This window comes from Ambystoma mexicanum, chromosome 4p, assembly GCF_040938575.1.
Source record: "Ambystoma mexicanum isolate Mex_15411 chromosome 4p, UKY_AmexF1_1, whole genome shotgun sequence".
NCBI lineage: Eukaryota > Metazoa > Chordata > Amphibia > Caudata > Ambystomatidae > Ambystoma > Ambystoma mexicanum.
The window spans coordinates 132,072,048-132,099,473 of record NC_090927.1 but is presented as its reverse complement, the minus strand read 5'-3'; the positions used below and the strand labels follow the sequence as shown (position 1 = coordinate 132,099,473).

The 27,426-nt window shown below is 47.3% G+C and overlaps 1 protein-coding gene across 7 annotated transcripts in view; it reads left to right on the top strand.

The window, feature by feature from the left end:
- The window catches only part of DTNB (dystrobrevin beta), a 1,559,893-nt gene that overhangs the window by 1,006,766 nt on the left and 525,701 nt on the right, over positions 1-27,426 (top strand). For all 7 annotated transcript variants that reach the window (XM_069605562.1, XM_069605560.1, XM_069605561.1 and 4 more), the window contains one exon: positions 5,155-5,232. In XM_069605562.1, coding sequence (XP_069461663.1) covers positions 5,155-5,232 — 78 coding nt within the window. The remainder of the gene's footprint in view (positions 1-5,154; positions 5,233-27,426) is intronic.

The window sequence follows — 27,426 nt, the reverse complement described above, 5'->3', positions numbered from 1 at the left end:
ACGCGTTCGTGGTGGAGTGGTCGTTCCCACTGCTGTACGCGTTTCCTCCAGTCCCCGTCATCCCGCAAGTGCTGCGGAGGTTACGGAGGTTCGGTTCCCGGATGATCCTCATTGCTCCGGCGTGGGCCCGGACGACGTGGTACCCGGACCTTCTAGACTTGTCCATCTGCCCTCCACGTCGTCTTCCCTACCAAGCCGATCTGCTCTCATGGGAGGGGGGCCAGGTTCTCCATCCAGAGGTCAGATCCCTCAATCTTCACGCTTGGCTTCTGAAAGGTTGAGGTATAAGGATTGGGACCTCCCTGAAGACGTGATGGAGGTGTTGCTCTCGGCCAGGCGGCCGGCAACAAAGTCTCTGTACCGTTGCCGTTGGAGAAAGTTCTGCGACAGGTGCAGAGTTCAGAATGTGGATCCTTTTGAATGTGACATTCCCATGGTTTTGTCTTTTTTGCTTTCTTTGGCCCACAGGGGCTTGCAAGTGGGGACCATTAAAGGTCACCTGGCGGCGCTGTCCATATTTAAGCGCTCGTCTGAAGAGTGTTCCCATTCTACCAGAGGAGTGGCTGCGTCTACTGCTCTGCAGAGGGGAGTTCCTATTCGTCACATCTGTGATGCAGCCACCTGGGCTTCAGTACATACTTTTGTACGTCACTATTCCCTCGATTCCATCAGAGGGCAAGACCTGGCCTTTGGCAAGGCAGTTCTCTATTCCGCAATTTGATTGGACATGCTAACTTTGTATTCTAAATTCTTTCCCACCTCCTTGCTTGGTACTGCTTTGGGAGTCTGTCATAGATATGGAATACGTCGGAGGCCCCAATCCCCTCGAAGAACAAGTTACTTTCTTACCTGGTAATGTTCTTTCGATGGCATGGTCCGACGACGTATTCCATATCGCTCCCTCGCTGCCTTCCCCGCTGCAGAATTTCTTTTGCGATTGCAGCTTGCGTTCCGCAAGGCCTTGTGTGTCTGACTGGCAGAAAACTGGTGGCACACGTTCTGGGAAAAAACTATAACTGAGGCTATGGGCGTCGTGCGTCCTACTTATCACATAGGGTGACGTCGGCCGTCGGAGAAGATCCTCGGGGACGGCGCATCGACGTCATCGACGCAGACGCCAAAGATTTCCCGAAGCAGCACAGCTGTGGACATTACCTGTCATAGATATGGAATACGTCGTCGGACCATCCCATCGAAAGAACGTTACCAGGTAAGAAAGTAACTTGTTCTTCTATCCTCAAAGTTAGCCATGTAAATGTTGGCCAAACTCGGGCCGAATGCAGCCCCCATGGCCGTGCCTTTTTTGCTGTAATTACAGATCATTATTAAAAGAAAAGAAGTTGTTACATAAGGTCACCTGTAGTAATTCTATAATGAACTGTGTAGGGACTACATGTGGCAGAGATCTTGCATCCAATGCATTCTGCACTATTTCCAAAACTTGCTGTTTGGGGGTAATTGGTATGTAAGGAAACTATGTCTAAAGAGGCCATGATGCTTGCCTCATCATTGTATGTCAACCCTTCCACCATGTTAATGACTGCCGTTGTGTCTTTTATGTAGGATTTTGTCATGGACGCAAGGGGTTGTAAAAAACGTGTTAATGTATTGTCTGCTGGGTTCGAGACAGGAGCCACATATGGAGACAATCTGGCGTCATGGGGGATCAGTACTGTTTTAATGATGTTTTGACAATGTGTGGAGGGCTGGTTACCTGACGTCTCTGGACGTCAAGAGCATTGCCTCATTGCTGCTGAGGAAACCCTGTTCAATAGCATCTGTACATGGGTCCTGAAGATGTGACATTAATCTGCCCATGGGCTCTACAGAGATGATATTGTCATAGTGTTCACGGTTTTCCTCTAGAGCAGATACCATTGGAATGTATTGTGCGGTTCCCATCACCAGTATTCCTCCGCCTTTATCAGCAGACTTTATGGTGATATTTTTCGGTATTAGGTCAAAAGACCTTTTTTAAAAATCAGAACCAAACAAAAGATCGATTTAGAAAGACTGCTCTGTGACCACACAGCGCTGTCTTTCTAAATCGAACTATCATGCTCCCACCGCACACGACTGCGTGCAGGGGCTGACAGGCTCTGTGAGCCCCTGTGGAGTCGTTGCAGGAGTGAGAGGTGAGTTTTTGGCATGCATGTGTCTGTGTGCCTATGTGTGGGGCAGATGCATGTGTGAGGCGCGAAGGGGGCAGTGGGTGTTGAAATGAAGGGATTTGGGGGTGGGGCGTTAATCCCCCCCACAGTAACGAGAGAATCAGCGGGATAGGGTGGGGATAGGGAAGGAGGGGGTCAGTACGTCATGTTTCTGCTTTTTAAAGCCAACACAAAAACGGCCAAACAAAACATGTCTTTGTTGTGTTCAGGCTTTAAAACACGGACATATGACATAGAACCTTTTTTCTTTAGTGTAAGCTCTCGAAGTGCTGCAGTTTCTGCATAGGTCATATTATTGAATTGACCATCATTTCCTTGCTGGTGGAATTGACGTGGGAGATCCCTCAATAACATTTCTCGAATGTGAGAATCTCTCGGGGTGTCTCATGTGTCAGAATGAACTTCGATTTTGGCCTGAATTTGGTATTGGCCATCTCTTTCATGGCTTCCCTGTTGTGGAAGAAGGCTCCAATTCGGATTGTTCTGAAGAATTTTCGGAGTTCCAACTCCATATGGTTTAAATTCGTGTCTTGAGTCGGTACAAAACGTAATCCTTTAGAAAGAACACTAATTTCTGATTCAGACAGGCCAGCTCCCGACAGATTAAAGATGGGGGTGGTAGCGGGGGTATCCTCTGTTCCTGGTATTGTAAAAGTTGGTTTGGATCTGTCCTGGATCGCCTAATTTTTGGCATGCGCGTCTCCAACCCCCGAGTCTGGCCTCGGCCTAGAAAAGATTGATTATCACCTGGCGTTGAGGTGCCGGGTTCTGAACTTTGTCCCTCGTCTGTAGATAAACTGCTGATATCAGAAAAATATGCCGCTTTCTCCTATTGGTTTGTCTATTACCCTGGCTGCAGCCTTGGTTATAATACAGGCTCAATGTAGGATTATAGTTTGCAGAGAGATAAGGATATGTCTTTTCTTTGGAGATAGTGCTGATGTCATTTTTAAGTTTGTTGGATTTTTTTAGGAGATTGAAGCGTGATATTTTCCACCACTTTATTCACTGCTTCCAGTTGTGCCCACAATCAGGCTATTGTTCAAAAAGGACTGTTCTAGAAGATATCATTTGACTACTAAACACTCACCGGTGTTTATGGTATGCAGCATCACATCTCTACTGCATTTGCTAGAGATTTGGCTGAACCCTGGCTTGTATTCGTCGTCCTCTAGAAAGAGAACTGGAGCAGTCTGAATATGTGATCCTAAGGGGATTATATTTGCCTGTAGGTATTCTTTGAGAAGTTGGTCATGTAGCTCAGTTCAAAAGCCTTTCTTTTTTTGTCTAAATAACCGTTCCACTGTAACTGTCAATTGGCCGCATTAATCACTGGTATATTATCGAAAATGGAGGGTCCACTGATAGCTGTCTGAATCTGTTCCTCTGTGAAGCTCAGTGTGTCCAGGTCTGACATCCCCAATGTCTCGGGTTGGACCCCAAGGCAACACCTTTAGGGACCACAATAAGGGAATATAGTACCTGGGTACCAAAGTCACCCCCATGTAGAAATAGGACTTAGACCCTTTAAGGGGCATACCAAATATACCTGCAAACACTATACCAGTTCCCCTTAAAACCAATCGCGCAAAAAATGGCACCTTTAACGGAACATTGGTTCTTCTGATGCATCAGTGACTGCATGCTCAGCTCCCATGATCAGCTCCCCTAGTCCGTGTGCAGGTAAGCAAAGATGGGCACATGAGTTAAGCCAAGTACCTACTAACTACCTACCACACCAGCCAGAGGAAATTGTGAACTTGAAGATGGTGGACGTAGTTTCTAAGGTTGCAGTCCAGCAAACACTAGAGACCCATCCAGTCCCAGGAAACTACTGCCCCAAAGTACTTCATATCAAGTATGCACACCTGAGTCCCCTTTCTCAAAAGAGAGGCTAGAAAGCAAGGCCAAGGCACTAAATAAATCCAGACTCTCAGTCAGTGGGAAGCTTGGAGGAAGGAGGATGGTGGCAGGAGTTTGAAAATAGATGGGGAGCAGCAGGAGGAACGAGCACAGTGTATCGATCAGGAGATTAGAGGAGCAGGGTAAAGTGGAGAAAGGGTGAGGCGCTTGAGGTGGTGGAGGTTTTGTTGAAGGAGGCTGGAGAGACTAAGAAGGAGATGGAGGAGTTTAAGGAGGGGGGTTAGAAAGTTTAATGAAGAGATTATAGTTTCCGGGAACAGGTGAAAGACTTTAAGGTAGAGGTGAGAATATTGTCAAGTAATGGCCACCAAACTAAGGAGAAAGCCAGAAGGTTGCTTGAGTAATCAAGAAGGTTGAGGGAGGCGGCAAGAGACTGAAGAGAGGAAAGTGGGTGCTCCTCAAAGGAGTGAAGGAGGGTGGAGCTTGAAGGAGTGAAGGAGGGCCACAGTGGAGGGAGGTGGAGGCTGGTGTTTGAAGGAGCGAACCAGAAGCACCCGTAAGGGAGGAATGTGTGGCCCAGAGGGGCGAAGAGACGTGAGTGGGACAGAGGATGGATGGGCAAACAAATAGAGGATACTGAAGGAGGTAACTGGAAGGGACACAAAGCCCAGATGAACAGAGGAGTAGAGTATCTAGTGAGGGAGGAGGTTAGGCAGGAGACAGGGCCCAGAACTAAGTACCGGGAGGCTTCTCTAGAGGAGATTCAAGAGGAGGGCCTTGCTCCTCCGTCTGCCTCTAGCCAGGCCTTCTGCCAAAAAAGCCAAAGCCCATGTCCATCCATTTATGTTGGCATAGCATTTTACTCTTTGTAAACTTTACTTTTTAACTCCTAGCTTCAGAGGATTTTTTAAATATTGTTTTTCAATGTTTTGTTGTGGCAAGTATAGCCTATAAGTGTATGGCTTGTGACTGAATGCATATGTGAATAGCATCTGAGTGTATGGGTAGTGTATAATGTCTCCGATCCTGTTGGCTCAGGCCCAACAACCTATTTGTTTTAAGTTTATAGCCTATGCACTTACTAATGTCTTTTGTTCTTTTGTGTTCTTCATCACTGCAGCCCTCCTCGTCCTCTGACCAACATGAACGATGCAGTGGTTACCCACATATCATCTGGTGCGCCAACCCCGACTAAAAGGTTGGTACCGCCCATCACATTCTCTTGGTGGAAATGCGTTTTCTGTAACTGGCATCATTGAAAGCTGATCAGCCCTCATGCTATTCACTTTATCTACAAATTAAACGGTTTAGCACTTTAAGTTGCATGCTTTCTAGCACTGACTTAGCACTTTAGACATTTAGCACTTTGGGTTGTGTGCTTTTTAACACTGATTTAGCACTTCATGACAATTTGCTAAATGTATCCTTTGGTACTATTTCTGCTCATTCAAACAGTTTAATAATTCTTAATTGAGAGAAATATAGCCATTTACCCTGACTGCAGCAGGGTTACATGTAATTAGGCGCAGCTATTAAAATATGCTATTTTACATCTGTATTCTCTCTTTATATAGATCAATTGCCTTAGTTTTAGATAGTACCAAAGTGGCATGACTTTCTAATGTATTTTCATTAGTCTTATGATTTGCCATTTGTTGTTGTGATTTTTTTATGCTAACGTGTGTATTTGATGAATAAAATATGAACATGTCATTTCTTACTGACCGAGCCTATCCCCTTTTGTTTGCATACTGGAGTCGAATTAATTTGCAAATTCTCTGTATGTAACCATTTACGCGTGTGACTACGTTTCTTGGTTGTTCGAGGCAATGGAACGGTACCACGTGTACCGCTTTACAACATGTTATTCATAATGGGAAAGATAAAGAAGGTGTGAACGGGTATTTGTGCCAAGTGGGGATCTCGGAGGCAGCACGTTTAGATGAGTTCTGCTTTGCTTGGGATGCTCTGAGCATCTAGTGTTAGTGCCTCTCATTAAAGTCTATATGATGGCAGCTGCAGTGATCACTGCAGGCGGTGCTTTCACTGGATCCTTTAGTTTTGTCAAAGGGAGCTGGAACGCCATTTTGTGAGGACATTGAAGGCCTTTTTAGTTAAGGTACCGGAAGTTGCCAAAGACTGAATGAGGATGAGTGCATAGTGTCCTTTCATTATAGGAATCTTTACACTCTGTAGTCTTAATGTGTGTCTGGGAGGTTCATGTTGTTTCTAAATCAAGATCAGCATAGTGCTTTTTGCCTAAACCACCCAATGGTGACTCTGGTTAGATAACTATTCTGCTGTATTTGTGGTCTGTTTTGTGTTTGTCAGTCTGCGCCCATCAGCCTTCGGGTACCAGGTGCGCAATACAAATCATTTAACATAACATAACATAGTGTTCCTTCCTACTCCTGTTATTACACCCCTAAGCATGATCACTAATTGGATACCGGTTGGTCCTTCTGTAGTGCCTATTCACCCAGGCCTATCTACGAACAATTTAAAGATGTTTTTCAAGCGGTGCCTCTTTCTGTTGTAAGGGTGCGGAGTGAGGAGACTGACACACGGGAGGCATGATTCACAAATCAAGGTTTGTTTGGTTTCCTAGGAAAAGAAAAACCTACCTATCCCTAACTCTGAGAGGGGTTTCCCTGCCTCAACAGAAATACTAAGGGGTCTGTCAGAAAGTTAGAAACCCGTATCCAATGTCCTGTGTTTAAAATCTCACTCTGACCCTTACACTCTAATCCGACTCTAACAAACACAAAAAGGTTGGTGGTCCAGAAGAATGACTCCCTTCTTCTGGACAGCAGGTTCACATCCAGATTCTCCCTGGTTAGTTCTGCCTGAGAGAATGACTGTCTTTTCCCAGACGGCAATCCTTTTCCTGCAGAGGTCAACAAAGCAAAGTTCCACTAAAGGCAACGCAAGTTGGCTTTATAAAGTTCCACTGCACTAGGGAGATGACTCCCTCCTCCTAACCTTTCTCTGTTTCTCCCAAAACAATACACAAAAGTTCCCTTCACCAGGGTCAATGGCTCCCTTCGCCTGACCTTTTTCATGCTTGTATGACACAACAACCCAAAGTTCTCTTCACCGGGGGGGAATGTCTCACTTCCCCTAGCCTTTCTCTGGCTTGTATGACACAACAACCCAAAGTTCTCTTCACCGGGGGGGGGGGGGAATGTCTCACTTCCCCTAGCCTTTCTCTGGTTTGTATGACACAACAACACAACGCTCTCTGCACCGGGGGGGGGGGGGAATGTCTCCCTTCCCCTGGCCTTTCTCAAGACTGTTATTGCTCAACACAGTTCACAATGCCCCAGGGAAGGATTCCCTTCCCCTGGGCTTTCCTTCCCAATTGCAAAATCTCTCGTAGGTCCCAGACATCTGCTTCTCTCATTCTGTTTGGGCCAACCTGGTGTACTTCCCTGCCAAGTATGGTCCTTGGTAAATTTATCTGTGGCTTCCCTTCTCCTCGTGGGAGTGGGTCCCAGACCCCTCTTCTTTATGTCCGGGTACTTGGAGCCCTCTTCTCCCAAGTACCCCCCACAAGGAAGATGGCTTGTGTGGTTCTCGTGTAGTGGGTCCCAGACCCCTTGTCTTTACGTGCAGGTACTTGGAGCCCTCTTTTCCAGAGCACCACGACAAGTAAGATGACTGGTGTTGATCTCATATAGTGGTGGGTCCCAGACCCCTCTTCTTTGTCGTTGGATAAGTGGGCTCTGGCCCGCCCGGGAACACTGCAGTCCCAATCTTCCTCTGGGCAGGGCAGTCTTTCCTTCACATGCTTCCCAGGCTTCAGGAGCTTCTCTCTGCCAGCTTGTCGCCTGGTCCTTTCCACTGTGGACTGGCCCTGGTCCCTCCAGCTCCCCTCTTGGCATCCTGGTCTGTTTCCTTCTACCTTCCTGGCCCGTGCTGGCTCCTGCAGCTCCTCCAGGGAGGACTAAACAACTGCTTCCTGAGTCTCTCTTCGTTTTCTATTCTACATTGACCAATGAGCAGCTGGCAACAACTAGACTGCTCACTATGGTTCCTAGGAGTACTCTTCATGGCTCTGCACCCTCTCCTTGTCTCAGTTCTTTTAATCTGCATGTTTTCCTCAGAGTCCCTTGAGTTCTTCCTTGTCTCAGTACTTCTACCCTTGATCTCCCTTGGGTCGGTTGTACTCTTCATAGTCCCATTTAAGTTAATACTATGGGTATGAGACATGTACATGGGGACATAGGGTAAAGGAGGGTTAGGTGAAGGGAACAGGGTGTTATATCGCGTTCACCTCCGATAGTTGTCCCTAGTCCCTGTGAGAAACCTAGGGGTACTCTCCCATGTGGACCCCAAGAATCCCCTATTCAGGCGGCCAGGGCATGGCCATCGCCTTCAGATCCAGACCCTGGGGGTGGACCAGTGCGGGAGGATCACCCGGGTAGGGGAATCTGGGGTTGCATCAAGGAGGGTACCCTGGGCATGACGTGGTATCCCCACATTTCGAGAAGCGAGGAAGGTGAAGTCAAAGGGGCTTTTAAGGGGTATTGTCATCCAGACCCCGTCATACCCTTTGACTTCCCCTCAAAAGGAGGGAAGATAAAGAAATCAACGTCTAAGGCTAAAACAAACCTTTCCTTTCCTTCTCGACTGTCTTTCCCAAATAATTTACTAAGACAGGAACAACTACCCATTCAATTCTGTTACCCTTGTACTTCCCATCAGAGGAAGTTAGGAACACCCATCCTTTTCTATCATACACAAAACTGTAGCCCTAAGGTGAGAACAGCACCTACTTATTATTAAACACACAACTCCCCCTCCCCACTTCCATCTAACACTGGGACGAGGAAGAGGTGACCTGGAAGGATGATGATTTCCCATAAGAACAACCTGACACAAGTAAGGGAAAAACCAGTGTCCCACTAACGAGGGTCAGGCAAGTCAGGCCAGCAGAGCCCACCCCCATGAGATCCTCCTGCTGAGTACCACCCCAAGGGGGACTATCGGGTAGCGGCCTCTCCTCCCTGGCCTTATGAGAAATGACTCCCACTAGGGGAGAAGGGACAATATCCGAGGATTTATCACACTATCCTATCTTGACCCTATTTCCTGGTGGATAATATTGCATAAAGTCTGATTCATTGTCATAGACCTATTCTACTCTAACAACCCGTTAGTTTGGAAGATTGTGATCACAATGATGTCCATGGCGCTAACTATATTTAGGGATGAGCAAGGTTTTTAGATCTGGTGGACTCTGAATCCATGGTAAACTCACTGTTAGCCTTTATACAAATGGAACTGTATCTATCTAGGCTAATCAGAGTAGTTTATGGCCTGTCGACCGAGACTTCCCTAAAAACCTTTCAGAAACCACCTCAGGTAGGCTTGCCTCCTCCCCCTGACATCCGCTACAGTGTCTTTCATTGGCACACCCTGGACATCGTAGCAGCCATTCCCTGCCTCCTAAAATGGTCCATAGATTGTCTCTCGATAATGTTCCTGGATTTAATAATAGCTGCTTACCAGGTTGGATGCTACAGTGCTTCACATTCTCAGTGAATCCTGGGTACTCTCTTCTGGTATGCATCCCTTCCCAAATGAGCCTGTTGACAAAGCCTAATGCTAGCTCATGGAAAGTGGTCCTTAATAACGCTCTCTGTGCAATGCAAGTCTCTTCTAATATCCACCACCTTAGGAAGGATTACACCTGGCTTACCTAGAGTGCTAAAATGGTTTCAGTGCACACCTACCTTAAGGATTCCAGCTATTCCACAAACATATAGATTGGTGTAAATGTATCCCTCCTTGTCCAGATACCATCAGGGACTCGCTAATACCCCTAAATTCCTAAGGATCATTTGAATATATGGTGATCAAATTTCTGCTCAATGATTATCCCCCATTAACAATGCTTCTAGTCTACAGCACTCCAGGTCTCGACAAATCTTTCTGGGAGGAATGGCCAGAGCTTATGATTGATCCTCAGTCCTGCCCACCAGGTTTTGGTATTGGGATTCCCTCCACATGAGATCAACAATGTTACTCATTCTGCGGCAGTCCACTTACTCACCGAGATGTCAAACCATGCCTTGTCCCGATGGGTGACGGGCCTGACCCACATTCATGGTCACACCCTAGCTTTAATGTTCACCTGTAAGGTTTCCTCTTCACAGCAATGTTTGTCTGGTCATATCTTGATTTCTGTTCCCTTCCCAAAACATTCAGGAAAAATTAGGTGAAAGAACAATGGGCTGCACGTGCCCCCCGCTCCCCCTTTTTCCATATTAAAACTACTTATTAACATCCCCTGTGAATCATTTCTTATACAGCTTTCAGTCACCATCGTGATCTTACTGCACAGAAGCTTATATAAGTGTGATTGGGCCGTCCCGACCCGGGGTCTCAAGACTTTACTCTGTGGAGGAGTAGAAAATTAAATAGGATGAAAGGAGGGTTGATGGGTGTATGCGATTTTAGAGAAACATGAGAGATTTGTAAAGTCCAGCGAGAGGGGGGGAGGAGGCATGGAGTTTGTGGTAGAGTAAATGAGTGTGTTGTCAGCATGGAAAGATCAAGGAAATACAACTGATCTGGAAAAGAGCTTAATCATAGCACTCCTGAGAGCTACCATATAACCCATGAGGACAAGCTACCATATAATCCATGAGGACAGTTTCTAGTACTTTCAAGAAGTGAATAGTTTGCAAATGGTCTCCAAGCTGGAAATCTTGAAGAGTGTCTTCCATATGAAGGCATTTTCAGCTTAGATAAGCCACTGTCCTTCCAACTTCATGAAAGCCTGCATTGGGTTCTTAGTCACTCCTCTCACAGCACTCTACAACACTGAGCTCCTTTCAGGATCCATAATCATTCAGTCAATCAGATACTTATATAGCGCAAGCAAAACCGATCGGTCTTTTCATGTGTCTTAAAGAGATAAAAATCCTGGATTTTGCAGAGCGATAGAGGAAAAGAGTTCCATAATTTCAGAGCAGCCACAGAAACGGCCCGTCGCCACACCGCTCAAGACGTTTTTTTTAATTTCAAGCAGAGATTTGGAGGCAGAGCGCAGGGATCGAACAGGACGATAAGGAACAACACGAGAACTTCTGCCATAACGCGCCCGGTGGATAGTACACAGAGTGTGCTGCACCCGGGAGCCAGTCTTTTCAGCATGCAGCTGAAACTGGCAGACTATATGGGATGCCCTTCACTAGGCGAACTGCTCTGTTTTGTAGAACCTGTAACCTCTTTAATAGGTATGCTGGTTGAGCGAAGAAGACAGCATTACAATAGTCAGGGCTGCCATTTATCATGGCAGCGACGACCTCGGCCTGAAACTGGGAAGGAATATAGGGAAGTATTATTTTCAGTTGTTTCACCTTTAGGAAACCGGAACTACATATGGTCCCAGATTTGTTACGATTGTTGCTGGGGTGGGCAAAGGGCCAAGGTGGAATGGCCAGCAAGCCGACGTCCAGTGCAGAGGTGTGGCAGGTGAACCTACTATTAACACCTCTGTTTTTTCTTGCTGACTGCTTCTAGACAGGTTTTAAACTGTATTGCAGTGCCGTCTTGTTCCAAGTCCAACTGAAATAAGATCTGCGTATCATCCGCATAGCAGAGAAAAGAACTAATAAGACCGACAAGTGGTTGGACATAAAAGAAGGGGGGAAAGTGCTGAACCCTGAGGAACACCGCAGGTGACAGCAACTGGGGTTGATCTAAAATGGGACAGGGAGATAGATTGTCAGCGTGAGCCCAAGAAAGATTTAAACCATTCCAGACCATGGCCGTCAATACCAATATTTTGCAGAATTGCGTGGTCAATAATATCAAAGGCGGCAGACAGTTCTAATAAAATTAGGCCTTCCACCCTGTCCTGATCCCTAATCTGAACTAAGTCATCCAGAACTGAGACCAAAACGTAAGGAAGCTCAGTTGGAAAGGATCTAAGATCTGGTGATCTTCCAAAAAAGATCGGAGCTGAGGAGTAAATATAACCTCTAGTATTTTCCTAGGAAAAAGGAAGCAAAGAAATTGGAGGATAGATCGACAGTAAAGCAGCATCCAAGGTAGCAGAATGACCAATGCATGTTTTAAAACTGCAGGTGTAAAACCATATTGAAGGGACAAGTTTAATGCCTCTGTGAGAATTGCATCTATGTGTTTAGCTGCCAGTTTGTAATGCGAACAAGGAATCTCATCCGAGGGGGAGGACGGCTTTAGTAACTTTGCGGATTTTACGACTTCAGATGGACTGATGGCCTGAAGATGATCAAATCTCACTAAAACAGAAATCACCTCCAGCGAGGTCAGAGATATTTGCAACATAGATGTATAGGACCCAGAGCTACTAATGGTGTCCCTAATAGTCTCTATGTTTTGCACAAAGTAGTTGGATACATCCAGTGGTCAAAGTGACACGAAAAGAAGTAGTGGAACTATGTTCCCTGCTGGCCAGCCCCCAGCCCCCACAAACCCCATCACCATGTCCCCTCCCAGACACAATACACACCCCCAAACACTTGCACCTGCTGTTTAAGGGAACGTTCATTCTCCAGCATTGGATCTTTCATGGATTCACATGCTTAGAATATTCCCCGTCGTCAGACTGGGACCCCTCGGTACACATATATAGCTTTTTCCTATAGGAAAACTTTCGACACTTTTGTGTCCTATCTACGTCCTTTTAGGACCCGCCTACGCATGCTCCGTAGGCCGTCCCAGTATAAGAGGCCCACCCCCACGGCTCCCCTTCAGATTTCAACCGTCTCCAAAGTAGTGGGATCTCCTTGCGTCGTCTTACTATTTTGTACAAGGTTGTGTACTGGAGTTGGAGTTCGAGAAAACTTTTCCTCCATTTCAGGAAAGCGCTGTTCCGTCCATGCGCGACGTGCGGATTGAAAAAAGTTTACGAGGGGGACGGACATATGGATTGTATATACTGCCTCCGCCCTCATCATTCGGCTGATAACTGCGACATATGCAAAGGGTTTTCTCAAAAGACCCTCAAAGACCGAAACCGACGGCTGGTGGCATGGCTGAATGATGGAGCGGGGGCATACCCCCCTTCGGAGGTAGGCTCCACACAATCGGCGAAGACATCACACCGGCTGCCTCGTCGGAACCACCGGCGAAGAAATCTCGACCGACGGAAAAAGAATCATCTCGGAGTCATTCAGCTAGAGAATCCTTGTCGAAAAAATCGTCATCTTCATCAAAAAAGTATGACAAGGAAAGGCCGAAATCCTCCTCGGGCGATCACCATAGATCGACCTCGAGTCAAGAGTCGAGTAAAGGCAGGCCAAGTGTGGAAAAGGCGGGACCGCCTAAACCACCTGCTAAGTCACCGCCGTCGACGGCGGTCCAGTCATCGGCCTCCACCCTGCCACTGACGCAGGTGGTATCCACCGTCCCACCGACAACGACTGCGATGGTGGCCCCGTCAACGGGGCTTCTACAGGAAGCCTGGAGGCCTGAAGTTTTTGATCCGATCCCCCCGGATACTTTATTGCAAGAACAGGCTGTGTCGCTGTCCTCGGGAGAGGACGAGAGCGGGAGAATAGCTGGCCCGGCAGACCTCGGGCTACGAGTGGTTGACAAGTCGTCGACGAGGGGATCCGGTATACCGGTATCTGCCCCTCTTCTCAATCCTCAATCTGTTTTGTCGTTGGAAATTCTGTCCACGCTTCAGTCTTTGGTACAGTCGTTGGACCAGAGACTACCTCAGGTAAACCTGCCACAGTCACCCGTCCACAAGCCGGGCCCGTCCCGTCCACCGACGCACTTACGCACGCCAATCTCAGCACTGGCACCCCAAGAGGAAGGTGAGCTGCCAGATTCGGAGTCTGACAGGGGAGCCATGTCGGATATCTCATCATCCCCCTCCTGGGATCCAACCTGGGAGTCAGAGGTGGAGTTAGAAACCCCAAGAAGCCCAGCTCACCCGTCCCCTCCGGACGATATTGCATCATTCCATTCTATGATGGAGAAGGCGTGTAAGGAATTTGGTTTGTCCCAGGAAGAACAGAAAAAGGATTGTTTTTTGTTCGACCACATGGGTAAGAGAAGGAGGTCTGTGTTCTCAATACCAATACTAGACCACGTGTGGAAGGAGGGGTTGCAGACAATGTGTCACCCTTTTTCGGAGCCAGCAGTGAAAGGACGCCTCGAGAAAAAGTTTAAGGCTCCAAAGTCTACCCCCAAGTGTTTATCCTCCCAACCAACGCCAGAATCAGTGGTGTCGGCGGCAGCGGCGAGGACGGCCAAGGCCCAGCACAAGTGCACGACTCCGCCTGAAAACGAAGCAAGATGCCAGGATGCCTTTGGCAAAAAAGTGCTATCCGTGGGAGCAACCTCAGTTAAGGCCGCAAACTCTCTGGCTATTGTAGCCAGATACGACAGAGAGATGTGGCACAGGCTAGCGCCGTTGCTGGATCATCTTCCGGAAGAGCATAGGAAGGCAGCGATGTTACTTGTCCGAGAGGGTGAGGAAGCCTCCAATCACGCAATAAACATTGCGGTGGACCTCGCTGAGTCAGGCTTCAAGCAAGTCAATAATGGGGTCGTATTACGACGACAGTCATGGCTCAAGTGTACCTACTTCAGACCAGAGGTACAATACAAAGTATTAGATATGCCTTTTGAGGGAGACCTTCTATTCGGAGAGAAGGTAGTCGAGGCCCTAAAGGGAATGAAAGAGGACTCGGACACGGCACGTTCATTCGGTGCCCTCCAGAGTGGCCGAAGCTACAAGTCTTTTCGTCCCTTTAGAGGGGCTTCAGGTCATTTCAGATTTTCTGCGTCTGGAGACAGATCCTTTGGCAGGTCGGCTTACCCCTCCCAGGGATACAGGCGTGCTTCCCAAACAGCAAACCGACGCCGGAACTTCCAGACGTCCAGGAAGAGACCATCCTATCCATCGTCGTCGAGAGACAAACAAAATAAAGATCAGCAGTGACAGTCAACACACCGTTCTGGGGGGAAGAGTGTCTGCATATGTCGACGAATGGGAACGAATAACGACGGATCAATGGGTGCTGGACACTGTAAGGAAGGGGCACTCTCTACAATTCAAACACAGCCCTCCGCACATTCCACCTGCGTTCACCGCTCATTCCCATCTGAGGATACTGCAACAAGAGGTAACACTCATGTTAGCAAAGGGCGTGATAGAATTAGTTCCAACATCACAGAGAGGTCAAGGAGTCTACTCAAGATACTTCGTCGTAAAAAAGCCGAACGGCAAATGGCGTCCCATTTTAGACTTACGCGATCTCAACAAGTCCTTAAAGAGCCTAAAATTCAAAATGCTCACGCTGCAGGAAGTGATCCGCGCCGTTCAAGAAGGGGATTTTCTAGCGTCCCTGGATTTACAGGACGCGTACTTCCATATTCCAATGTGTCGGAAACACAGGAAATTCCTGAATAGGGCGGACTCACTACCAGTTCACGGTTCTTCCCTTTGGGCTCAAGACCTCCCCCAGAACGTTCACGAAATGCCTAGCCCCAGTAGCGGCCTGGCTAAGGAAGCAAGGCCACCACGTATACCCATATCTCGACGACTGGCTGGTAAGGGTATCCTCCCCAGCGTCGACCAACACAAGTTTGCAAGCCACCATGCAGCTTCTGCAACAGCTGGGATTTGCCATAAACTTCGAGAAATCCTCTCTGCGGCCATCGAGAACGTTGGTGTTCCTGAGGGCACAGTTCGAGACCCAGTTGGGGCTAGTGAAGCCTTCTCTCGACAGAACCTCAAAACTCAATCAGCTGGCGAGCCGACTACGACAAACCACCAGGCTCTCAGTGAGGAAATACGTTTCGGTCCTAGGGGCCATGGCACCCTGCATCCATCTGGTGGCAAACTGTCGCCTATTCATGAGTCCAGTCCAGGAATTCCTCGCGGACCGATGGACGCAGGCCCAAGGATCGTGGTCAGACAAGATAACCATCGACGACGACAAGCTGCTTCGGACCCTTCAGTGGTGGCAGAGTTCCCACAATCTGAACAACGGTGTACCCCTACAGGAACCGGAGTTTCAGCGAACCATAGTCACGGATGCGTCCCTAACTGGATGGGGAGCTCACATGGGTACTCTTCAAACGCAAGGTCGCTGGTCTCCAACGGAGTCACTCCTACACATAAACGTGTTAGAGCTCAGAGCAGTACGATGGGCCTTGAAGGCATTCCTACCACACATCAAGGGATCGCGAGTACGAGTACTGACCGACAATACGACGGCCATGTTTTATTTGAGAAAACAAGGAGGGACGCGATCAAGAACTCTTTCCATAGAGGCCCAGAAAACATGGCATTGGGCATTGAAGCACGGGATTTCCATCGTGGCTCACCATCTCCCGGGAGTGAGGAATTCGCAAGCAGATTCCCTCAGCAGAAGCATGGCCCAGATACACGAATGGGAAATGGACACACTTCAGCTGATGAAAGTGTTCGAGAAATGGGGTCACCCCTCTCTGGACGCTTTCACAACCAAGGACAACAAGAAATGCAAGCAATTCGCAAGCAGATGGCCTCAGGAGGGCTCCATGGGGGAGGCATTCTCCTTCCCATGGACGGACATGTTCCTTTATGCTTTTCCTCCGTTCCCCCTCATACGGAGGACAGTACAGTGGATACGCAGATACAGTTACCGGGTAATTCTAGTGGCACCGCATTGGCTGCGGCAACCGTGGTTCTCCGACCTGCTTCACCTGTCGCTGGAACATCCAATAGCGTTTCCGAGAGTCCCGAACCTACTATCCCGGGACAAAGGCACGGTGTGGCATCACGACCCGGACAGTCTCAACCTTGCAGCCTGGCTCCTGACTTTTCGGAGTTCGGTGCTTTAGACGTTTCGGAGGATTGTCAAAAAATTCTGCAGACAGCTCGAGCCCCTTCTACCAACAAATCTTACACCTATAAGTGGCGGAGGTTCTGTGAATGGTGTCGAGGACAGCAAGGCCTACAACCGTTGACGGTGACGCCGGAACAAGTTCTACCTTACCTGCTTCTCTTGGCGGAGAGTGGTTTATCCTTCACATCGATAAAGTTGCACCTGGCGGCCATCTCGAGGTTCACAAGGAAGAGACAGTCGTCTCCTCTATTCAGCGACAGACTGGTGAAACACTTCATGAGGGGTTTATTTCAAACTTTTCCCCCGGTGAAATGTTTCCCTCTAACTTGGAGTCTCAACACAGTGTTGGCAGGCTTAATGAAACCGCCCTTTGAGCCAATGGCCACGTCGGACATAAAATCCATGTCGTGGAAGTTGGCATTCTTAATTGCTATCACATCAGCTAGGAGAATCTCGGAACTGCAAGCGCTGGTCGTAGACCCGCCATACTTGAGATTCTTTAAGGACAAGGTGGTCCTGTCAACTAATCCTACGTTCGTCCCAAAAGTTCCGACAATGTATCACAAACACTCGTCCATTGTTCTCCCTACTTTCTTCGCGACCCCATCATCGGCAGCAGAAAAAGCTCTTCATACCTTGGACGTTAAGAGGGCTCTGAAATTTTACCTACATCGTACACAGGAACTCAGGTCTACTCGACAATTGTTCATCGCATATGGTCCGTCGACGAGGGGAAAAGCAATCTCTAAACAAGGATTGGCTTGATGGGTCTCATCGACGATTGTGTTTTGCCACTCCAAGGCCGGAAGGCCGCTGCAAGGGCATCCTAGAGCCCATTCTACAAGAGCAACGTCCTCCTCAGCAGCATTATGGGCAGGAATTCCGCTGACAGACATATGCCAGGCTGCGGCATGGTCAGTCCCCCACACGTTTACCCGCCACTACTGCCTTGCCAGGCAGCATGCGGACGAGGTGCAGATGGGAAGAGCTGTCCTGCGCCATCTGTTTCAGTAAGGTAAGCTCCACGCTGTGGAGAGTCGGTTTTCTACCTTTTGATGACAGTATACTTTATGTGGGTAAGGTTATATGAGTTAACTTATTCCTGCTGTACATATGCATTGTGTATTGTGGTGAGGGTATATTACATTACATTCTCACCGCCGTTTCAGATGTTACTGCTATACATTCTATTCTAAGCATGTGAATCAATGAAAGATCCAATGCTGGAGAAGGGAATAGTTTCTTACCTGTAACTCCATTTCTACAGCATTGGTATCTTTCATGGATTCACATGCGCCCGCCAACCTCCCCGGAATGCAATGTATTTGCTTGATAAGTTTAACCCTTCCTACTTTGGAGGGGCCGAAATCTGAAGGGGAGCCGCGGGGGCGGGCCTCTTATACTGGGACGGCCTACGGAGCATGCGTAGGCGGGTCCTAAAAGGACGTAGATAGGACACAAAAGTGTCGAAAGTTTTCCTAAAGGCTATATATGTGTACCGAGGGGTCCCAGTCTGACGACGGGGAATATTCTAAGCATGTGAATCCATGAAAGATACCAATGCTGGAGAAATGGAGTTACAGGTAAGAAACTATTCCCTTGCAGTGCACTGAAAGTGCAAGTTTCAACTTCTCCCTACAATTTTAGTATAGGAGCTGTAAAAGGTAATTTAAAAAAGTAGAGGAGCACCGCTCCCGACCGCTCCCACTCACTTCGACCACTGGATACATCACTGCATACGTTTTGGGAAGCTGATATTGCTGCTTCCAGTTTGGGGCAAAAAGATGCTTCACTCTCTGAAATAGTTGTTTAGATGTAGTTGCAGCAAATTGAATGGATTCCCCAAATTAGGATTTTTTGGCTGCTTTTAAAGGTGAGTGGTAGGAGGTAAGCTCTTTTTTTAAAGGAAAGTTTCAGCAATGGATCATAACTTACTTGCCATTTTCGCTCTGTTTTGCGAACTATTGTGCAAATTGTGCGAAATTACGAAGAAGACCATAGGGCTGAGGGGCGAATAGTTTTTCTAACAAGCTTCGAGGGCACCAAGAAATCTGTTGCGTCCGTACAACTTGTGACAAGCCGGGTCAATTGCAAGGGTAAAGGTGGCGGACCATCCTTGGCAATCAGATTATTAGAGGTGATTTGCTGTTTAAGTGTTGAAGGGTCAATACAATGCCATCTTCTCTGCAGTATTTTAGGTTGAGCTCCTAGAAGTAGTCACCAGAAGGATTTTAAACGTAATCAAGTAGTGATCCGTCCACAAAAGTCTACGACTTGTGAAGATACCTACTAACTCTGGTGGGCCAAAATCAGACCTAAGTGTGCCCCTTTATTGTGTGGGTTCCGCCAGAGGGTGGAGTAAGGAAAGACTTTTCATGCAAGATATAATTGAAGCTGCTGGTACACAATCTGTAGAATCAGGCCAAAAATTAAAATTCCCTTAAATACAAATGATTATCTGATAGAGCTGTAGCCGATATAATCGGTAAAAAAACCTTTTCAAAGGTGGGACAATATACTGTAAGAAAGTGCAATGTAGAAGATGGATTAAAGGATGCTCGTACAAACATGTCGAGCCCATACCATTTCTGTGTCAGGATACCATGGTAGCAAACAGCAATAAGGTTGTTTTTAAAATTTTGGACAACCCCCCCTGCTGGGTTGGGCAGCATCACGATTCACGTGCAAAATAGAATATCCCTCTGGTACAATATGGACCAGACGCAGCTGCGAACCAAGTTTCCGTCACGCAAACCAAGTCTGGGCTGGCCTCATGTAACAGCGTGACCTTATCAAACTTGTGAGCCATCAACAAGTGTGCCTTAAGCATTCATACCTTTTATTCTTTTTGAATAAGCAGCATTATACCAACCCTAAAGAAAGCCAACACTGAGCAGCAACCCCCCTTTAACTACAGCCTTATTGTTAATGTCCCTAAAGGCTTGAATCCTGCAAAGAGTGGTGCTTCTGTAAATCCAAAAACATAGTGAAGCAGCCATACTATTGCATGTCTGCCACTCAGGCTTCTGGCTAACCAGGGACACAAAGTCGACGGTGGTGAACATCTATGGCATTCCCTTGCATTCCATAGATGGCAACTCATTCCAACTGACCCCTCTACTGCTTATGACATGGTGAACCAATTGGTTCTTTGTTGCCTCCATCATGTGACTGGAATCTGTGAAGAGGCACTGATTGGTTCAAATGGTTTGAATTCTATCTCTAGAACAGACCTTGCCAAGACAAACTGAGGACCTTTCTGTCCAATGAGTGGGCGGCATCCTTTGGAGCGCCTTGGGGATCACCCTTCTTCCCTTGGCTCTTCAACAATAAATTAATCCCTTTAGCCCCACATTGGTTATTCTCCATGCCTGTCCTGTGTTATGCTGATGATGTACACATCATTATCCACCCGCGGCAGACAGCAATCACCCAAGAACCACTGCCATTGTGTTCATCATATCCAGAAGTGGATGGCGGCCAGCAGTCTCTGATTCACTTCTGATAAAACAGAGGTCATACTCTTTGGAGCTTCTGACATAGGTTCCATTGATTCTCATGGCAACCATCCCGTTGTGCCGCTTCTGCCCCAACCAAATAATCTCGAAACTTCTGTGTCCTCTTCTAGTCCGATCTCTCTTCCATGCCTCAGGTCTACATGCTGGGCAAGGAAGCGCATTTCCAATGGCTTATGTTAAAGGAAGTCTTAATGCTTTGCCTTTATGGGTTAGGTTACATCTGAGCTGGACCTTGGTTATACCCGGTTTGGACTTCTGTTATATCAGACTCCATGACGTAAAAGCCTTATTCCAAAGAGCAAATTAAAACTTCACTTTGAACATTTCTGGGATGAGATGGTCAGGATTGGCCCTAGTCTTCACGGCTGAGTTGTCCCTCATATAATTGGTATTGTGCGACTCTTTGTCACGCCCTTTCGGAGACGCTGGGCTTTGTGGCATCGATGGACCATAGGACGACGGGTGTCAGCCATTTCTACTACCAAGATGGCCGCCGTAACTGGAGTTGCGGGTCTAGCCTCAGCACACCTTGATTTCCCGGAAGTACTGCCTACCTACCCGAGTGTGGGTATATCAGTCCCGGAGATCAGCACGGAGTTGCGTTGCTACTCCTCATTAACAACGCTACGTAAGTTCGTTCCTAGGTCTTAGAATTTGACTTGCGAACTACTGTCTTCAGCATTCTAAACTTCCTGTTTTTCAATTCTAGTGTCTCTCCAACTACCTCTTTGTCTTCCGATTTCACGGACTCCCCCTCCTCATCAACCAAGTTTGCCTTCCGGTCTCATTCCGGACCGTGGTAAGCTTCATCCAAATCCCGTATATCCAATAACCTCCAATCCCGTTTTTCTAACATTCACAACTTACTATTATCCTCTCCTTCATACAGTGATAGGCACATCACGCACCGGCATTTCGAACACACTGGCAAGACTCCGCACCTTCAAAACAGATCTTAGCTCCGCCTCGATTGCCTCTCAGAGGTTTTCTGAAGATTCTGACTGCCACCATCTTCCCCCCATTGTTCCGGTTTAAGGGTAATCCACATTCCTCTTTACCTTACATTCTATACCCCAGTTTCACTCTGATACTTACCAGTCTCTTTCTTCTTCTCAAAGACGAACGCCCTCCTGACTTCGCCGGAATCCCCGACTGCAACGGAGGACAACACACCGCTACCTTCGGTACAGGGTTTTCTTCCCCAGAGGGTTTCCCTGGGACTTCTTCTTCTACCTGGTTTATCCGGGAGGGGGAAGAGGTACTTGGGAGGCTTTCATTATCTTCTCTCCATTTGGAACAAGAAGAGCTTTCCACTACCGAAAGGGGGTCTGTCAGAGGAAGAGATAACGGTGAGTCCTTGGGATAACCTGCCAATTGTTTGATTGGATAATGCATATAATTTGTCACATTTATTGATATTTGACAGTTAGCAACGCCTAAATTAAAGATAAAGAACATCTGAGCAGGTTGTCTCAGGGATTCAGGGTTACTAAGAAACATGGACGCCTCACAACAACAGCAATTAGTCACTGCAGTACAGGCTCTGACAGCTGAAGTGCAGTCTTTAAAACAAGAGAATGCTTACCTCCGACAACAGGCAGGTAGAGTCCCTAGCTGGTCCGAAGTGCCTCCTGGCCCTATCCCAGGAGGTTTATACGATGGTAATCCTCATAAACTCAAGGCTTTTATCGAGGCTTGTACCGTTCAGTTCTCTTTCAAGACAGCCTTTTTTCAAAGCGACCGTGATAAGGTAGGACACATGATTGCAAACTTGACAGGTTCCGCTTTAGCATGGGCCACGCCTCTTGTTACTACCAATAATGTCTTATTAGATTCTTACCCTGCCTTTTTGAATAGTCTTCGAGCCATGTTCAGCCGTCAGGAAATCACGATTTCAGCCCAAGAGCAGTTATTAGATTACAAACAAGGATCTCAAGATCTATTATCTTATATCACCAATTTCAAGCAGTTAGCAGCTGGTACGTCATGGGCGGACGATGCTCTAATCACTATATTCCGCAGAGGATTAAACGAAGAGCTAAAGGATGAGATCTCCCGAGTACCCAGACCTCCAAATTTGGCAGAGATGATCACCATAGTTATGCAGATGGATTACCGACTGCAAGAAAGAGTGAGGGAACGTCTTCGTGGCCGCTCCGTGAGACCATCTATGACATACCCTCCTAGTTTAGGAAGATCACAAACAGATGAACCTATGCAGATAGGGACTACCAGAGGTCGCCTTACTCCAGAGGAGCGTCATAGACGTCGAGTCAAGGGCCTGTGTATGTATTGTGGTTCCAAAGAACACGCAATTCGAGATTGTCCTCTCATCCCAGCCAAAAGTCAGGGAAACGCCATCTCCCAACCGCCAGGGGAACCGCGGCTAGGGAGTCAGTAAACGGTTCCTCATCTTATATGATACCTTCCCAAGTTACGGAGATCCCCGATCTTACTATGTTGGCCTTACATGTCCAGATCAAATGGGGAGATACAGACCCCATTCCGGTCACGGCCTTAATAGATTGTGGGGCCGCAGGGAACTTTGTTGATACCCTCTGGAAGACCACTCACAATATACCATGTTCAGTTAAGACCTTGGCAATCCCAGTTGAGTCCGTGGATGGTAGTCCGTTAACATCAGGTCCCATAAAGGAACAAACTATACCTTTGCGGATGAATATCTCCTCCCATCAAGAATCCATTATCTTTGATGTAATCCGTACAGCCCACTATCCAGTTATTCTAGGACTACCCTGGCTTCGTGCTCATAATCCATATATCAATTGGAAGGCGGGCACTGTTTTTCTGGGATCTGAACATTGTTTGACACACTGTCTTTCGGACGGAGCGGTTGGGTTTCGTCCCACTATCTCCATGTCGGAAAATCCGGGTTCCATCTCTGTATTGAACCATATCCAGGAATTGCCCTTTGAATACAGACAGTATCAGACAGTGTTCTCCGAATCTCAATATGCTGAACTACCCCCACATCGGAGAGATGACTGTGCCCTGGAACTAGTTCCAGATACACCGATTCCTTTCGGTCGCATGTATGTCCTATCAGGACGGAAACGGGAGGTTCTTAAAGAATATCTTCAAAAGAATCTTTGCAATGGACTTATTCAAGAATCCACCTCACCAGCTGGGGCTTCTTTGTTCTTCATCCCAAAGAAAGACTCTACGGAACTCAGACCGTGTATAGATTACCGAGGCTTAAATAAGATCACCATCCCGGATCGCTATCCTATGCCTCTCATCCCAGATATAATAGAAGCCGTTAAAGGAGCTACCATCTTTACAAAACTGGACCTCCGCGGGGCTTATCATCTCATTCGTATACGAGCTGGCGATGAATGGAAGACAGCTTTCCGTACTCCTTTGGGACACTATGAATATAAAGTAATGCCTTTCGGCCTATCCAACGCCCCCGCAGTCTTCCAACGCTTTATGGACCACCTCTTTTCAGACATTCTTCTTCACACAGTTATTGTCTATTTAGATGATATTCTGGTCTTTTCTTCATCACCATCAGAACACTGTCAGCACGTGAAAGAAGTATTACGGAGACTATTAAACAACCACCTTTATTGCAAACTAGAGAAATGTGAGTTTCACAGAAACCAGGTTGCCTACCTAGGGTACATAATCTCTGCAAATGGGGTATCCATGGACCCTAAAAAAGTTTCAGCTATTACAGATTGGCCTATACCATTCTGCATTAAGGATCTGCAGAGATTTCTGGGGTTTTCCAATTTCTACAGACGTTTCATCCCACACTATTCGCAAGAGATACTTCCGCTGACGACACTTCTTAAAAAGAATGTAAAATTCCTTTGGTCCGGGGAGGCACAAATTGCCTTTGAGAACCTGAAGAAACATTTTCTCACAGGACCCATACTGATTACTCCAGATCAAACCAAGAAGTTCATTGTGGAATTGGATGCGTCTCATCAGGCCCTTGGGGCCGTTCTGCTTCAAGAAAATGGTCAAGGAATAGAATGTCCTATAGCCTATCTTTCTAAGACACTGTCTCCCTCTGAAATAAATTATTCAGTGCTAGAAAAAGAACTATTAGCTATAAAAAAGGCATTCGAAGAGTGGAGACATCTTCTCCTGGGGGCAAGACACCCAGTCGAGGTCAGGACTGATCACAGTAATTTACGCGTCCTACAGTATGCTCAGACCCGAAATAGCAGGCAGGCACGTTGGGCACACTTCTTTTCACCGTATGAGATTGTTTTCACCTTCATTCCCGGGAGAGTCAATCTCAAGGCTGATGCATTGTCCAGAAAGGATTATACCTCTTCTACGCCTTTTCGATCGGAACCTCTGTTTCCCAGAGCCACATTCGTGCAGGTAGTTACCACGTTTTTACAGAACGTGGCTAACTCCACTTTGCAATTTATCCAGTTGAATCCACAGTTTCTGGCGACCTGGAAACTCAACATGGTCCAAGGATGTGCTTATAAGGACAAGAAGCTCTTCCTCCCTTCGAGTGAACTACAAAAGACAGTTCTAAATCTTTGTCACGACTCATACCTAGCGGGTCACAGAGGTGTGGCTAATACTAAAGAGTTGATCCAACGTAACTTCTGGTGGCCGAAAATGACTCAAGACATCATAGACTACGTGTCCGCTTGTGTCATCTGTTTGCAGTCAAAATGCCCTCGAAACGCCCCTTCAGGACTCCTCTCAGTAATGCCGATCCCTGACCGTCCTTGGCAAATGATTTCCACTGATTTCATAGTCGATTTGCCACCATCAGACGGTTGTACAGTAATCATGGTCACAATCGATTACTTCACAAAATTGGCACATTTCGTTCCACTTCCGCGGATTCCCACCGCAGCTCAGATGGCAAGAGTTTTTCTTTCACGGATTTTTTCCCTTCACGGATTACCTGAGACCATTGTTTCTGATCGAGGTTCACAATATACATCTCGGTATTGGCAGCATGTCTGCAAGAGTTTGCATATCTCCCGGGCATTGAGTTCAGGTTTCCATCCACAGACAAATGGTCAGACGGAACGCCTAAATCAGACCCTTGAGGGATATTTGCGTTGTTACATCTCCTCCTCACAAGATAACTGGTGTTCCTTGTTGCCTTTGGCTGAATTCGCATATAATAACTCTCGACATTCAGCCTTGGGGTTCAGCCCTTTTTTTTTGCTCCTACGGATACCATCCTCAGTGTTTTCCCAGCGGTCCGGTCTCCACTTCAAAATTTCCCGATGTGGATCTTCTCATTGATGCCATCCAGATGGGACATCGAACAGCCAAGACCTCTCTTCGGGAGGCCCAGATCCGGGTCAAACGCTCTGCTGACAGACATCGCACTCCAGCTCCGCGGTTGGTACCAGGAGACTTGGTTTGGTTGGCATCTCGATTTCTACCTCGTCATCTGGTACCGTCCAAATTGTCCCCGAAATATTTCGGCCCTTTTCGCGTTTTGAAGCGTATAGGGTCGTCAGCTTTCAAGCTCAATCTCCCTTCATCCTGGTCCAGGATTCATCCTGTGTTTCATGTCTCGCAGTTAAAAAAAGACGTGGCGGATCGTTTCTCCCGTGCACGGAAAGGAGTACCCCCTCCTTTCATCACCCCGACAGGTCCCGAGTATGAAGTGGCGGGAATTTGTGATTCACGCCTTTTCCGGGGTCGTCTACAGTTCTTGATTGACTGGAAGGGTTATTCTCCGGCAGATCGCTCTTGGGAACCAGCATCGGCTGTTCATGCTCCTACTTTGGTCCGCCGATTCTTTTTGTCCCATCCGTCCAAACCGGGAGGCCCGGGACCTTTGAGGGGGCATACTGTCACGCCCTTTCGGAGACGCTGGGCTTTGTGGCATCGATGGACCATAGGACGACGGGTGTCAGCCATTTCTACTACCAAGATGGCCGCCGTAACTGGAGTTGCGGGTCTAGCCTCAGCACACCTTGATTTCCCGGAAGTACTGCCTCCCTACCCGAGTGTGGGTATATCAGTCCCGGAGATCAGCACGGAGTTGCGTTGCTACTCCTCATTAACAACGCTACGTAAGTTCGTTCCTAGGTCTTAGAATTTGACTTGCGAACTACTGTCTTCAGCATTCTAAACTTCCTGTTTTTCAATTCTAGTGTCTCTCCAACTACCTCTTTGTCTTCCGATTTCGCGGACTCCCCCTCCTCATCAACCAAGTTTGCCTTCCGGTCTCATTCCGGACCGTGGTAAGCTTCATCCAAATCCCGTATATCCAATAACCTCCAATCCCGTTTTTCTAACATTCACAACTTACTATTATCCTCTCCTTCATACAGTGATAGGCACATCACGCACCGGCATTTCGAACACACTGGCAAGACTCCGCACCTTCAAAACAGATCTTAGCTCCGCCTCGATTGCCTCTCAGAGGTTTTCTGAAGATTCTGACTGCCACCATCTTCCCCCCATTGTTCCGGTTTAAGGGTAATCCACATTCCTCTTTACCTTACATTCTATACCCCAGTTTCACTCTGATACTTACCAGTCTCTTTCTTCTTCTCAAAGACGAACGCCCTCCTGACTTCGCCGGAATCCCCGACTGCAACGGAGGACAACACACCGCTACCTTCGGTACAGGGTTTTCTTCCCCAGAGGGTTTCCCTGGGACTTCTTCTTCTACCTGGTTTATCCGGGAGGGGGAAGAGGTACTTGGGAGGCTTTCATTATCTTCTCTCCATTTGGAACAAGAAGAGCTTTCCACTACCGAAAGGGGGTCTGTCAGAGGAAGAGATAACGGTGAGTCCTTGGGATAACCTGCCAATTGTTTGATTGGATAATGCATATAATTTGTCACATTTATTGATATTTGACACTCTTTCACTCTGCGTGCAGTGGATGGGGGAAAGGTGTTTTTCTCGAATGCTTGAGAAGTGTGGGACTTCTGTATCGTGCATTCTCTGTTTTGTTCAGTTGTGTTTCTCCGATCTTTGAGGGCAAGGGGACTTCTATATCCGGCATAAAATGTATTTGTACTTGGCAAATTATTATTACTATTTATTGTTATACGCC